Here is a 16498-nt window from a genome sequence, read left to right as displayed (position 1 = left end):
TAGTATGAAAAAATGAATAGTCAGTATGATTTGTATTCTTTTGGCTGATTCTCAGTTTAATATCTGTTTACTATTGTGATCATATTTCTAGGCTTCTCCAGTGACAGTGATCTGATATCTCTTACTGTTGATGTGGATTCTCTTGCTGAGTTGGATGATGGAATGGCTTCCAATCAAAATTCTCCCATTAGAACTTTTGGTCTCAGTCTTTCTTCGGATTCTTCAGCACTAGGGGCTGTTGCTTCTGACAGTGAACAGAGTAAAACAGAAGAAGAACGGGAAAGTCGTGGCCTCTTTCCTGGCAGTTTAAAATCCAAGCTTGGCAAGAGAGATTATTTGGAGAAAGCAGGAGAATTAATAAAGCTGGCTTTAAAAAAGGAAGAAGAAGATGACTATGAAGCTGCTTCTGATTTTTATAGGAAGGGAGTTGATTTACTCCTAGAAGGTGTTCAAGGTACAGTTTTATCTGTATTAATGTATTTTGGCATGTTCTTGTGTTGGTATCTGGGGAAGAAAAAGTATGTGATGTATAACTGTTGCTTGTGTATAATCCTATGTAAAAACAAGACTGAAAAGGAGAAATTACTGGAGATTAAATGACTTAAATATGGACATATACTTTTAGTTACATGAAATGCAGGACAGTATCAGAGATACTTAAGTTCTGCTTTGATCAATTATTCAACAAAAACAATTTTAAAAAAATGAAGGCTCTAAGTCTTTTGTATGAATAATAATGTTTTTTTCTGACATGGTCACCAGCCTTCACCTATCTCAGGAGTATTCATAGAGACTCTTTAGTCCATCGACTCTCGGCCCGAAGAGACAAGATGAAATGAGCTTTTAAACTGAGAGTGTAAAGGGTTCTTGGATTTGCCTACTATTCTGTTTTTGTTAGTTGTGATAAATTCTCAGCTAATTAATGTGGGTGATATGGGACATGTAGAGCTGAATGTTGCTGAATGTCTGTAAGTAGAACTTAGCGTTTTATTTACTTATTTTTTAAGCATCAGTTTTTATCATTTGCCTTTTCTTTATGGAAGCAGATTGAAGCATACTTCAATTCGTTACCTGACTTTCTGGACACAGTAATCAGAGGTTGATAGGACCTTCTTCCAGTGGTTTTCTGTCCAGAAAATCATCATCGTCATTGTTGTTTTGTGGTCTTTGACTTGTTAGTACCATTTAGATTACCACAGTCTCCTGGATTACTAATACTTTTTTACTACAGTACTCCCACCCTCACTATGCCTGGTGTCCTATAGTCTAGAACACTTCTGTTTTCTCTTCCTAGAGTATAAACTTTCCGTCTTCTAATGTAGTGAAAAGATGAATACTTGGCTGTAAAGAGTGGAAGAGGGAGTGTGTGTAGTAGTGTCCTAATTACTTCTTAACCAGGAATTTTGATGAATTCTCTTGTTTTTAGCCTTCACACTCAACTTCCACAGCTACCTAAAACCACTAGTTCCTGAAATTTTGGACAGATTTAAAGTGTTGTGTAAATCAAGCAGCTTCCTTGAGTTGCCCAGGTCAATAACCACTCATCCATCTACTTTTTACCTTCTAAAATTTTGTTGCTGCTATTTTCTCTCTCAGTCTCTTTGTTTTTACAGGGTTTTGCCTTAAAAATAATTTTTTTTTTACTGCCACATTAATGGAACTTCAGGAGGGAGCATCTCTTATGGTTTGATTGATATATCATTTTGATATAAATTTTTGTTTTTCAAATAGTTTCATAGTCTTTTGCGTTTTTTTTGTCTGCTAGTGGAGCATTTTGGTCTTAATGATCTACTCATTTTTCTTCTTTGTCTTAAATTTCATATGGGGTTGGGAGTTTAAAATGGGGATGAGTTCCAAACAGTTGGCTCTAATATTTTGCCCTTTTCTTTCTATATAATTTTGTGCTAAAACACAAAATTGATATCAAACACATCAGTGTGATACTTTTCTAAAAGTTAGTTGCATTTAACCTTAGAACACTTCATAATGTTACCACTTGGTGGCACCAGAAAAATAAAAATCTTTGCTTCAAAATGAGAATTAGGGATGCATGTCAGCAGATATCAAAAAAAGTACATAATTTAGTTAGTTACTTTGTGATTATGGTGCTGAATTATTTCTCCACCGGAACTTGATACCAAACCTACTAAACCTCTAGCTTAAGGAGTGTTACTATTTAAACATATTTGTCCTATTTAACTTACGCTTGTCTCTCTGAAACCACAATCTCCAGTTCTGCCTGGATTAGGTTTTGTGGTTAATATGCCATCAAATCTAAAAACTTATAATCAACTAATTGCTTGTAACCTTCTATTGTTTATTCATAATGTGATCAATTTTATTCATACAAACTGTGGGAACCACAATCACAGAATTCTAATTTTAACCAAAATGTAAAATAGCTTCTGTTTGAAGCCCATGGTTATGCATTTAACTACTTGTTAAATGTAATGTCAGGGCAGTGCTTCTAGTCTGTGGATTCTGTTTAAAAGTATATCAGTTACAACACATGGACATTATTTTTTAAAAATGTTTTCTCCAGTTCTACTGAGATATAATTGACATATGACCTTGTATTAAAGGGGTACAACATAATGATTTGATATATGTAAATATTGTGAAGTGATTACTGCAGTAAGTATAGTTAACATACATCACCTCACATAGTTGTAAATTTTTTTTTTCTGGTGATGAGAACTTTTAAGATCTATTTCGTTAGCAACTTTCAAATACACGATACAGTTGTTAACTATAGTCACCATGTTGTATGTCACATCCCCTGGATTTATTAATCTTATAAATGGAAGTTTGTATTTTTTGATCACCTTCACCCCTTGCCTCTGGCAACCACCAGTCTGTTCTCTGTTTCTATGAGTTTGGTTCTTTTTAGATTCCACATATAATTGAGATCATATGGTATTTGTCTTTCTTTGACTCACTTCACTTAGCATAGTACCCTGAAAAATTTCTCTTTTTTATGGTTGAATAATATTCCATTGTATATATACACCACATTTTCTTTATCTATCCATCTGTTGATGGACACTTAGGTTGATTCATGTCTTGGCTATTGTAAATAATGCTGCAACGAACATGGAGGTGCAAATGTATCTTTGAGGTAGTGATTTTGTTTCCTTCGGATGTATACCTGGAAGTGGAATTGCTCAATCATGAGGTAGTTCTATTTTTAATTTTTTGAGGAACCTCCATATTGTTTTCCATAGTGGCTACAACAATCTACATTCCCACCAACAGTGCACAAGAGTTCACTTTTCTCCATATCCTTGATAACATTTATTTGTTGTCCTTTTGATGGTAACCATTCTGACAGATGTGAGGTGATATCTCATTGTGATTTTGATTTGGGTATGATGAGTTATGTTAAGTACCTTTTCATATACCTTTTAAGCATTTGTATGTCTTCTTTGGGAAAATGTTCACTTCCTCTGACCATTTTTTAATCTGATTAATTTTTTTTCCTCTATTGAGTTGTGAGAATTTTGTGTGTATTTTGGATATTAACTTCTTATCAGATATATAATTTGCAAATATTTCTCCCATTTGGTAGGTTGCCTTTTCATTTTGTTGATGGTTTTCTTTGCTGTGGAGAAGAAGCTTTTTAGTTTGATGTAGTCCCACTTGTTTATTTTTGCTTTTGTTGCCTTTGCTTTCGGTTTCAAATCCAAAAAATTATTGCCAAGACTGATATCAAGGAGCTTACCCTCTATGTTTTCTTCTAGGAGTTCTGTGGTCTCAAGTCTTACATTAAGGTCTTTAATCCATTTTGAGTTGATTTTTGTGTATGGTGTAAGATAGGAGTCCAGTTTTACTCCTTTGCAAGTGGATGCCCAGTTTTCCCAGCACCATTTATTGTGCCTATCCTTCCCCTATTGAATATTCTTGGCTCCTTTGTCAAAAATTAGTTAACTGGGGCTTCCCTGGTGGCGCAGTGGTTGAGAGTCCGCCTGCCGATGCAGGGGACGCGGATTCGTGCCCCGGTCCGGGAGGATCCCACATGCCACGGAACGGCTGGGCCCGTGAGCCATGGCCACTGGGCCTGCGCGTCCGGAGCCTGTGCTCCACAACGGGAGAGGCCACAGCAGTGAGAGGCCCTCATACCGCCCTCATATGCCAGTATCATACTGTCTTGATTACTGTAGCATTGTATTATAGTTTGAAATTAAGATTAATCAAGATTGCTTTGCCTACTCAGAGTCTTTTGAGGTTCCATACAAATTTTAGAATTGTTTTTTTTTACTTCTGTGAAAAATGCCATTGGAATTTTGATAGAGATTGCTTTCAATCAGTGGATCACTTTGAGTAGTATGGATATTTTAACAATATTAATTCTCCCAGTCCATGAGCATGGAATATCTTTTGTTTTTCTCTTCAATTTCTTTCATCAGTTATTTGTAGGTTTTAGTGTACTGATCTTTCATCTTCCTGGTTGAATTTATTCCTAGGTATTTTATTCTTTTTTATACATTTATAAGTGGTATTGTTTTCTTTTTTGTGTGTGTGGTACGCGGGCCTCTCACTGTTGTGGCCTCTCCCGTTGCAGAGCACAGGCTCCGGACACGCAGGCTCAGCGGCCATGGCTCACGGGCCCAGCCACTCTGCGGCATGTGGGATCTTCCTGGACCGGGGCATGAACCCGTGTCCCCTGCATCGGCAGGCGGACTCTCAACCACTGCACCACCAGGGAAGCCCGGGATTGTTTTCTTAATTTCTCTTTCTAATAATTTGTTGTGGGACTTCCCTGGTGGCACAGTGGTTAAGAATCCACCTACCAATGCAGGGGACACAGGTTCGAGCCCTGGTCCGGGAAGATCCCACATGCCACGGAGCAACTAAGCTCGTGTGCCACAACTACTGAGCCTGTGCTCTGGAGCCTGCAAACCACAACTACTGAAGCCCACGTACTGCAACGAAGAGTAGCCCTCGCTCACTGCAACTAGAGAAAGCTCGCGCGCAGCAATGGAGACCCAACGCAGCCAAAAATAAATAATAAATAAATAAGTCAAAAAAATTTTGTTGTTAGTGTGTAGAAACACTGATTTTTGTATATTGATTTTGTGTCCTATACTTTTACTGAATTCATTTATTAGTTTAACAGTTTTTGGGGGAGTCTTTGGGATTTTCTATACCTAATATCATGTCATCTGCAAAAAGGGAGAGTTTTACTTCTTCCTTTTGATTTGGATGCTTTTTTTTTTTTCTTCTCTTTTTCTTGTGTAATTGCTCTGGCTAGGACTTCCAGTACTATGTTGTATAAAGTGCAAAAGTGGGCATCCTTGTCTTGTTCCTGATCTTAGAGGAGAATGTTTCAGCTTATCACTGTCGAGTGATGTTGAGTATAATGGACTTTATTCTTTAATTTGTGGGGAAATTGGGGGCTTCAGCTTGTGAGCTAACTTGACATTTAGGAGCAGAAGAGATGTTTCCTTGGAGAAACTGTTATTGAGACATCACTCTAACCAGTTATACCTATGAGTCATTTTGATTTAACTCTTGCTGTGAGAATTGTTACCTGTGGCCTTAGATTGGATTGGCATGCTTTCTAATAAAGTAACTATTTCTGAATATCTGATAATCCAGAGAAATAATCTTTCAGAGCTAAGTAGAAGTGCTTTGTACAGGGGTTCTTAAGAGTTTGCAAATTTTGTTATTCTGCATACTAACTATTCATCGTAACTACACTATTCATTTAAAGGAATTTATCTAGGTTGTTTGGAGATCTGATAAAGATGGCTTGATGTTTTTCTTACTTAATTCGTGTTTGCACAGCTGAGGTTAGATGCAAAACACAGTAGCAGCAGTCCTATTTGCCCATCCAGCAGAGAAGAAACATACCCTGATAGTGGTAACTTTGAATTCTCCTTTTGAATCCGACATTTATTTCCTCAGTCTAGAAATGGCTCTTGAAATTAAGGTGCCCTCTACTCTTCTAAGTCCAGAAGAGATTTTTATGGATTTAAGAGGGAAAATCCAAAAGTCAAGATTGAAGGAATCAACCTGAATCTTTGAAGAGAATGTTTCAGTACATAACCTTTCATTTCTGTCTTATTTATATATTTCTGCAAGTGGCTGATATGACTAATCTGTATTCTTAATGTGGGCTTATTGGAATAATTGTGATAATGTAGAGTGGCAAATGGATGACATAAAGGTATTAACGAAATATTTAAAATAATTTATTATTTAATACATGCCTGTCACTGTACAAGGGTTTTTTCTTAACGTTATTTTTAATCCTCGGAGCAAACCTATAAGCTGAGCTATGACTGGTCTTGCTGGGCTTTGTCTAAGGACACCAAACCTTAGAGGGTGCAGACATTTGATATAATGATTCTAAAAGGTTGGCACCTAGTTAGCAAGAATAATTATTTAAAACAGGAAGCTACCAGATGGCGAGCATTGTTAGTAACACCCATCTGTGGGCTACATTATGAATTACAGAGTTGATTTGAGAGCTGGTTTTGTTCAGTTTGTTCTAGGTGCCAACATTGCTGGTTTATTGTGTTTGTAAGGTGGATACTGGAATCCCCATTTTACAGGTGGAGAAAACTAAGACTTATATAAAGTAAGCAATTTGCTCAGCAACGCAAGCCAGTAAAAGTTTCAGCCAGGCTTTAAATCTAGGTCTGAGTTCAAATTTTGCCTTCTTTCCACTCTGCCATGCTACTTCTCACACATAATTAGATTAGCTTTTAAAAATGGAAACACAAGTCTTCTCCAGTTTCAAATATTTTTAAACTTTGCATATTTATTCTTTTTCCTTCTACCCATTTATTTCTTTGCTCAGTCAACCGTCTATCATTCGGTTGACCATTCAACAAGCTTTTTACTACTTGTATGTACCAGGTACTGTGATAGTGAATATACAGTGGTTTTTTATAAAAATATAAAATTGAACAATGAGACCTCCTCTCCTCTCTGCCCATCCCTTCTTCTCCCTTCCCTTCCCCTCTCCATCCCTCCCCTCTCCTGTTTCTGTTTTAAGTCTCCTGCATACATTATGAATATCACAATGAAAAGAGTTTCTGGATGTTGCTGGTATCTAATTTTTTGGTCAGACTTGTTGGTATTTTTGACCTATGAACCTACTTATGATGTTGCTACTTAGCTGAGAGATGCAAACCATCTTCTGCAATTTTCATCCTGGTAAATGGTATAATAAGCAGTACCAAACCATTTTTTATAGTTTACCCCATACCTGGGTCTATGTGTGCTAGGCTCTCAGGGATGTTCAGACATATTTCAAAAGCTGACCTAGTGTGCTGCGGTACTATTGATATGTCATTCTGGGTCTCTTATTGGGTCTTGACTATTTTTCTTTCCCACAGTGAGGAATCGAATTCCTGGAGAAACCATAAACCTACCTACACTTCTAGGTTTCCTTTGAGTCTCTTTGATTAGCTCAGAATTGTAGGGTTGGTTCTAGAACATGTCCAGGCTCTATGAATGTGGCTAGTCTCTCTCTCAGAGACTATATGCATTATGACTGCATATAGTCAAGACCCATATGCAGTCATAATGCCATATACTCAAGTGCTTTAGAAAACAGTGTTGACCATTGATTTATTCCTTTGAATGAGAGTTACTCAAGTATCAGGAAGCTCAAAGGATAAACTTGTTTGCTTTAGAATGGATGGATATAGGAGAAAGGTAGTAAGTCTACATTTGATGAAGAGAAGCAAGTCACATAATTTCTTATTGCTGAATTTCAGAAATGAAAACATGTAGCTTTAAGAATAAAACTTATTTGACTTGTTTATGGTGTTAACTCTGAAGACATTATGAAAATATTGTCTAGCCCACTTTTTCTTTAAGGGATTGCCCAGTTCAGTACAAAGTATGATATAGTATAAGACTAACAAGACCAAAAGCTGTATTTTTAATAAGCAATGGTGGTGTGACCATCCAGCCTTCTAATGCATTGGCTCCTAGTTTTTTTGATTTATGTTTATGATCCCCTTTGAGAATTTTGTTCTTCTTTTTCAATGTTGTTTCTACTATTGGGATCTCCTTACGACTCTATATAAATTTGAAAATCACCTTTAAAAAATTTGCGGTATAATTGACATACTTATTTTTAAAATTTATTTAAATTTTTTTAGAAATCAGCTTTTCTATTTCTGCAAAAAAGGCTGTTGGAATTTTAGTAGGCATTGAATTAAATCTGTAAATACATTTGGGGAGTATTGCCATCTTAACAGTATTAAGTCTTTCAATCTATGAACACAGATGTCTTATTTTTTACATCTTCTTTAATTTCTTTCAACAGTGTTTTGTGGTTTTCAGTGTATGAATCTTTCGCCTCCTTGGTTAAATCTGTTCCTAGGTATTTATTCTTTTGAATGCTATTGTAAATGGAATTGTTTCATTAATTTTATTTGCAGATTATTTCTGGTGAATTAAAACACAGTTGATTTTTGTATGTATATCTTGTATCTGGCAACTTGCCCAATTCATTTATTAGCTCTAGTAGGTTTTTGTGGATTCCTTGGGATTTCTATATATAGGATTATTTTATCTGATAGATGTAGTTTATTTATTCATTTTCAATTTGGGTGCCTTTTATTACTTTTTCTTGCCTAATGCTCTGGCTAGAACTTCCAATACAGTGTTCAGTAGCATTGTGAAGGTAGGCATCCTTGTCTTTTTTTTTTTTAATTAATTAATTAATTAATTTTTGGCTGCGTTGGGTCTTCGTTGCTGCCCGCGGGCTTCCTCTAGTTGCGGCAAGCAGGGGCTACTCTTCGTTGCAGTGCGTGGGCTTCTCATTGCAGTGGCTTCTCTCATTGCGGAGCACAGGCTCTAGGCGCACGGGCTTCAGTAGTTGTGGCATGTGGGCTCAGTAGTTGTGGCTTATGGGCTCTAGAGCACAGGCTCAGTAGTTGTGGTGCACGGGCTTAGTTGCTACGTGGGATGTGGGATCTTCCCAGACCAGGGCTCGAACCCATGTCCCCTGCATTGGCAGGCGGATTCTTAACCACTGTGCCACCAGGGACTTTCCAGCATCCTTGTCTTGTTCCAGATCTTAGGGGGAAAGCTTTTAGTTTTTTACCATTGAATATGATATTAGTAATTGGTTTTTCATAGGTGTCCTTTATAATGTTGAAGAAGTTCCCTACTATTTCTAGTTTTCTGGATGGTTTTATCAAGAAAGAGAGTTAGATTCTGTTAAGCAGAATTACCACAGATTTACAACACAAATTTATTATTTTATGGTTCTGTAGGTTAGAAATCTGACATGAGTCTTACTGGGCTGAAATCAAAGTGTGGGCAGGACTGTGTTCCCTTCCAGAGACTCCAGGGGAGAATGGGTTTCCTTGCCTTTTCTAGCTTCTAGAGGCCACCTGCATGTCTTCTTCCATCTTGAAAGCCAGCAATCTTGTATCTCTCTGATCATTTTTCCATAGTTACATCTCACTCTGATCCTTAGCAAGGACACGTTACATGATTTTAAGAACCTATGTGATTTGGTTGGGCCCACCCTGATAATCCAGGAAAAATGCCATGTCTCAAGATTCGTAACCTTAATCACATTTGTAAAGTTGTTTTAGCCAAGTAAAGTAATATTTTCACAGGTTCCTTGGTTAGGACACAGACATCTTAGGGGTCCATTAGTCTGCCTACTGCACTTTCGAATTACTTCTAAGTAATATACTTCTATGTATATTATAAGTATACTATTTAATATCCCAGCAATTGAGATTTTTCTGAGTATCTTTTTGTTACTGGCTTCTAACTTAATTCCATGGTGTCCAGTGGACTTTGTCTGAATGATTTTAACTTTTTGAAATTTGTTGAGGCTTTCTTTATGGCCAAGCCATCCTATTTAATGATTTTTGCACAGGGCCTTGAAATGGGGATTCTTTTTTTAAAAAATTATTTTTAACATCATTATTGGAGTATAATTGCTTTACAATGGTGTGTTAGTTTCTGCTTTATAAGAAAGTGAATCAGTTATTCATATACATATGTTCCCATATCTCTTCGCTCTTGCATCTCCCTCCCTCCCACCCTCCCTATCTCACCCCTCTAGGTGGTCACAAAGCACCGAGCTGTTCTCCCTGTGCTATGCGGCTGCTTCCCAGTAGCTATCTATTTTACATTTGGTAGTGTATATATGTCCATGCCACTCTCTCACTTTGTCACAGCTTACCGTTCCCCCTCCCCATATCCTCAAGTCGATTCTCCAGTAGGTCTGTGTCTTTATTCCTGTCTTACCCCTAGGTTCTTCATGACCTTTTTTTTTTTTCTTAGATTCCATATATATGTGTTAGCATACGGTATTTGTTTTTCTCTTTCTGACTTAATTCACTCTGTATGACAGACTCTAGGCCCATCCAGCTCACTACAAGTAACTCAATTTCATTTCTTTTTATGGCTGAGTAATATTCCATTGTATATATGTGCCACATCTTCTTTATCTATTCATCTGTTGTTGGACACTTAGGTTACTTCCATGTCCTGGCTATTGTAAATAGAGCTGCAATGAACATTGTGGTACATGACTCTTTTTGAATTATGGTTTTCTCAGGGTATATGCCCAGTAGTGGGATTGCTGGGTCGTATGGTAATTCTATTTTTAGTTTTTAAGGAACCTCCATACTGTTCTCCATAGCGGCTGTATCAATTTACATTCCCACCAACAGTGCAAGAGTGTTCCCTTTTCTCCACACCCTCTCCAGCATTTATTGTTTGTAGATTTTTTGATGATGGCCATTCTGACCAGTGTGAGATGATATCGCATTGTAGTTTTGATTTGCATTTCTCTAATGGTTAATGATGTTGAGCATTCTTTCATGTGTTTGTTGGCAATCTGTATATCTTCTTTGGAGAAATGTCTGTTTAGGTCTTCTGCCCATTTTTGGGTTGGGTTGTTTTTTTTTTTGTTATTGAGCTGCATGAGCTACTTGTAAATTTTGGAGATTAATCCTTTGTCAGTTGCTTCATTTGCAAATATTTTCTCCCATTCTCAGGGTTGTCTTTTGGTCTTGTTTATGGTTTCCTTTGCTGTGCAAAAGTTTTGAAGTTTCATTAGGTCCCATTTATTTATTTTTGTTTTTATTTCCATTTCTCTAGGAGATGGGTCAAAAAGGATCTTGCTGTGATTTATGTCATAGAGTGTTCTGCCTATGTTTTCCTCTAAGAGTTTGATAGTGTCTGGCCTTACATTTAGGTCTTTAATCCATTTTGAGTTTATTTTTGTGTATGGTGTTAGAGAGTGTTCTAATTTCACACTTTTACATGTAGCTGTCCAGTTTTCCCAGCACCACTTATTGAAGAGGCTGTCTTTTCTCCACTGTATATTCTTGCCTCCTTTATCAAAGATAAGGTTACCATATGTGCATGGGTTTATCTCTGGGCTTTCTATCCTGTTCCATTGATCTGTATTTCTGTTTTTGTGCCAGTACCATACTGTCTTGATTACTGTAACTTTGTAGTATAGTCTGAAGTCAGGGAGCCTGATTCCTCCTGCTCCATTTTTCATTCTCAAGATTGCTTTGTCTATTCGGGGTCTTTTGTGTTTCCATACAAATTGTGAAATTTTTTGTTCTTGTTCTGTGAAAAATGCCAGTGGTAGTTTGATACGGATTGCATTGAATCTGTAGATTGATTTGGGTAGTAGAGTCATTTTCACAATGTTGAATCTTCCAGTCCAAGAACATGGTATATCTCTCCATCTATTTGTATCGTCTTCAATTTCTTTTGTCAGTGTCTTATAATTTTCTGCATACAGGTCTCTTGTCTCCTTAGGTAGGTTTATTCCTAGATATTTTATTCTTTTTGTTGCAGTGGTAAATGGGAGTGTTTTCTTAATTTCACTTTCAGATTTTTCATCATTAGTGTATAGGAATGCCAGAGATTTTCATGCATTAATTTTGTATCCTGCTACTTTACCAAATTCATTGATTAGCTCTAGCAGTTTTCTGGTAGCATCTTTAGGATTCTGTATGTATAGTATCATGTCATCTGCAAACCGCGACAGCTTTACTTCTTCTTTTCCGATTTGGATTCCAGACTACAGGCCAATATCACTGATGAACATAGATGCAAAAATCCTCAACAAAATATTAGCAAACAGAATCCAACAGCACATTAAAAGGATCATACACCATGATTAAGTGGGGTTTATTCCAGGAATGCAAGGATTCTTCAATATATGCAAATCAATCAACGTGATACACCATATTAACAAATTGAAGGAGAAAAACCATATGATCATCTCAATAGATGCAGAGAAAGCTTTTGACAAAATTCAACACCCATTTATGATAAAAACCCTGCAGAAAGTATGCATAGAGGGAACTTTCCTCAACATAATAAAGGTCATATATGACAAACCCACAGCCAACATCATCCTCAATGGTGAAAAACTGAAACCATTTCCACTAAGATCAGGAATAAGACAAGGTTGCCCACTCTCACCACTTCTATTCAATATAGTTTTGGAAGTTTTAGCCACAGCAATCAGAGAAGAAATGGGGATTCTTGATACATTCAAACAGTTATTTGAAGGTTTCATGATACTTTCTGTAATACGGCTATTGTATTTATGTTTGTAGAACATTTTCTTACATTTTAGTAGTCTCTGCCTTATTTTTGATAATCAGTCATTATGTAATAGTCATAGGTACTTATGATTAAATTGGTTTTTGAAACTATTGATATTTGAGATATCCTTAAGTTATTCTCTGATTAGTGAAGGCCTACCTGCTTTATTGGCTGTGGGTGAAAAGTTCACAAATAAAGTAAAATCTTGCTATAAAATAGTTATCTTTAATAAACGCAGATCAGTGATAGCCCCTTCCCCTACAAAGGAAAAATACACTGTAGGACAATAAAGAACAAAAACTTGGAGTACCCAGGACAAATAAAAGCAGAGATTAGAAACAAAGTACCCCCAATTGGATTTTTTGTTGTAATTGATTGGTTTGGTACTTGGAGGGGGAACAGTGCCTTGACTAGCAGTGATAATAAAAGGCCCATCTTTATCCAAGCAAAAAGAAGCAAGAATTGAAGGAATAAAAAATGAGAAGAGGCAAAGATGAGTTATTAGAGGGCAGAGAATGGCAAACAATCAATTAAAAAAATGCCATTCCTTTGTACTTTCCTAGTCTTCAAATTACTTTTATTAGTACCTCTTGATGGCTAACCTATCCACTTTTTCTTTCTAGCACCTCTCAGTTGTTTCTATTTCTGTATTTATCTTAGTTTTCATGAGCCATCATTTCAAAAAGTCTTTTGGCAGGTACCTTAATCTCCCTTGCTTTTTGACCTTACATCACTTTTACCTGGCAGATCCCCGGCTATGGATTAAGTTATCCACTTGTTTTGGAGTATCCATGAATTTCCTGTATTTCTGGTTTACAGAGGTTGCTAACCAAAATGAATTCATTGTTACTAATCTTAACTGGGCCCTCAATAATGTTACTTATCCTTGATGTTCCTTGGTTAACTCACATGTATACACTCTGCAGTGATTGTATTTCATACAATCTCTGATTTTCCTAATTCTCTTCTACTTTTCCAGTGACACCACACTTTTCTTCATTTTCTCGCTTAGGTTGCCTTTTCTAAGTCTACTTTGCCAGCTCCTTCTTTTCCATTTGACATTTAACTGTTGAAATTTGTTGATTCTTGGTTGTTAACCTTCTTAAGCTTCTTACCCTGCTTTCTTAGATGATTTCAGCATTACATAGTTTTGGAGACTATCTACAATAACACTGTGTAATAGAAATATAATGTAAGACACATTTAAGTTTTTCCACTAGCCACATTAAAACTAGAACTTCCACTACAGGCCAATATGGGTAACAGGGTAACTATATTTACTGTCCTTCATGAAGGAACTAAAAAACCAGACAAAGTATATGTAACAATGGTTTTCAAGACACTGGATATTAAGTAATGAAGGGCAGTGTTTTCTGAGGTACAGGAAATAAATGTGATGAGTCTTATGATTGTCCAGCTTACTGTGTTGAGTTTCCAGGCTCAGGGACAGGGAACAGGGAACAGGGAAGCCAGATGGATCATGGCCAAACCTCTGAGTTGAAGAGATGGAGCTGAGAGTCCACAAAGGCCAAAGCTAGAGTTTGCAGGACCATTACTTGATGTCTAGTGTTTTATCTAGAGAAGAGATGACCGTATATAGATTTACAGAGTGTCCCCTGGAATATTTAGCAGAGTACAGATTAGTGCACAGATGCAGAGAAACTATCCATGGTCATGGAAAGTTTCCCTGAAAGGATCAGGGGAAACATTCTGGGCATTCACACAGGGCTGGGAATAGTGTCTGTTCCTAAAAGGTAGTCTTGAAAACCTCAACCATGGGGAATTGGGTAGAATATTCAGAAGAGTCTTGTTCCAGTAGGGTGGAGTAACAGTTAGCTCTAGGCCCACCCTAACAAATTTTAGAAGTAAGACCTGCCAAAATGAAACTGCTTCCAAGAAACATAACTATCCGAGAACAAAACTCAGTAATGCCTAAAAGCTTTCCAAATTCAATTAAAACATTCTGCTGGTCCAAGAAGCCCAGCAAACACCAAGCATAAGAAACATGAAAACAACAGTAAGGCATATTATAATCAAATTGCTCAAAACCAATGATAAAGGAAAAATCTTAAAGTTAAAAGCAGGCAGGAAAAAAAAACAAACACGAACTGAAGAACAAAGAAAAGAGCGACATCAGATTTCCTGCATAAATAATGCACATAAGTAGACAACTGATTAACGTCTTTAACGTAATGGAAATAAAAAAAACCTGTCGATTGAGAATTCTGTACCCAGTGAAAATATATTTTAAAAAATGAATGCTGATTTATTCTGTTTTAGCAGTTTTTTTGTACGCGGGCCTCTCACTGCTGTGGCCTCTCCCATTGTGGAGCACAGGCTCCAGACGCGCAGGCTCAGCGGCCATGGCTCACGAGCCCAGCCACTCCGCGGCATGTGGGATCTTCCCGGACCGGGCCACGAACCTGTGTCCCCTGCATCGGCAGGTGGACTCTCAACCACTGTGCCACCAGGGAAGCCCTGTTTTAGCAGTTATTGAGACAACTCTGACTAATGTTGAATTGTCTGTTTCTCCCTTTATTTCTTTAAGTTTTTGCTTCATCTACTTTGGGACTCCATCATTAGCCGCATAATTGTTTTATAACTTTGGGACTCCATCATTAGCCACATAATTGTTTTATAACTGTTATTTCCTGATTAATTTAACTTTTTAACATTACAATCTTTTTTGTCTCTAGTAAAAATTTTTTTCTTAAAATCTTTTTGTTGGATGTTAGTATAGCTATCTACCTCTCTCAGTACGTTTTATATGATATATGTTTTTCCATTCTGTTACTTTCAACCTGTTTGTCTGAATCAAAGTCTGTTTCCTGTAGACAGGATGTAGTTAGATCCTTTTTTTAAAAAAAAACATGAGTCTTATAACCTCTGCTTTTTGATTGGCATGTTTAATCCATATACATTTAATGTATTTAATAATATCATTGGATTTATGTCTGCAGTCATACTATTTGTTTTCTATATGTCTCATTTCTTCTTTGTTTTTACTGCCTCCTCTGTGGTAAGTAGATATTTTTCTAGGGTACCTTTATTATCTGTTTTTTTTTTTTCTAGGCTATCTCATTTTGACTTTGATTTGACTATGATTTTCCATAGTGGTTTTTCTGAAGATTACAGTAATAAACATTTTAACTTAAAACATTCTACTTCAGAGTAAAACTACCTTAATTCTAGTGATAAAGAGAAACTTGGCTTCAGTATAGCTTGCTTCCCTTCCTTCTACTTTTTGCTAGTATTGTCATATATGTTACATCTTTATATAAAAGCCCTACAATGCAGTTTTATAATTATTGATTAAATTTACTTGTCTTTAAACCAGTTTGGGGAAGAAATGAAAAGAATATATTTATGTTGTCTTTTTAAAATTTTACCTAAGTAGTTTCCTTGCTTTATTTATTTATTTTTTAAATTTGGATTTCAGTTACTGTCTGGTGTCATTTCCTTTTCTGTCTTTCTTGTGGATTTTTTTTTTTTTCCCTGCTTCAGTACTTCTTGTAAGGCAGGTCTACTAGCAACAAATTCTCTTAACGTTTATGTAAGAATGTTTATTTTGTCTTTATTGTTGAAAGATAGTTTTCCTGGATATCAGATTCTTGGTTGACTGTTTTTTCTCCTTTTCAGCATATTGAATATGCCATAGCACTGCCTTTTGGTTTTCATTTTTCTGATAATAAGTCAGTTGTTAAATTTTGTTGAAATCCCCTAGTATGTGATAAGTAATGTTTATCTTTTGCTACTTTTAAGATTTTCTGTTTTGATTTTTGACAGTTTGGCTATTATATATTTGGGTGTGAATCTCTACATTTATCCTTCTTAATATTTGTTGTATCTTTGGTATTTGATGACCTTCTTAGATGTGTAGATCATTTTGGGGAATTTTTCACCTATTCTTTCTTTCTTTTTTAAAAAAATA

The 16498-nt window shown here is 36.4% G+C and overlaps 1 protein-coding gene across 1 annotated transcript in view; it reads left to right on the top strand.

The window, feature by feature from the left end:
- The window catches only part of RPS6KC1 (ribosomal protein S6 kinase C1), a 219030-nt gene that overhangs the window by 89670 nt on the left and 112862 nt on the right, over positions 1-16498 (top strand). Inside the window, exon 6 of the mRNA XM_059994920.1 lies at positions 92-454. Within this exon, the coding sequence (XP_059850903.1) occupies positions 92-454 (363 nt within the window). The remainder of the gene's footprint in view (positions 1-91; positions 455-16498) is intronic.

Source organism: Delphinus delphis, chromosome 1 (genome assembly GCF_949987515.2).
Source record: "Delphinus delphis chromosome 1, mDelDel1.2, whole genome shotgun sequence".
NCBI classification, from domain to species: domain Eukaryota; kingdom Metazoa; phylum Chordata; class Mammalia; order Artiodactyla; family Delphinidae; genus Delphinus; species Delphinus delphis.
This window is presented reverse-complemented; position numbering and strand designations above follow the sequence as displayed.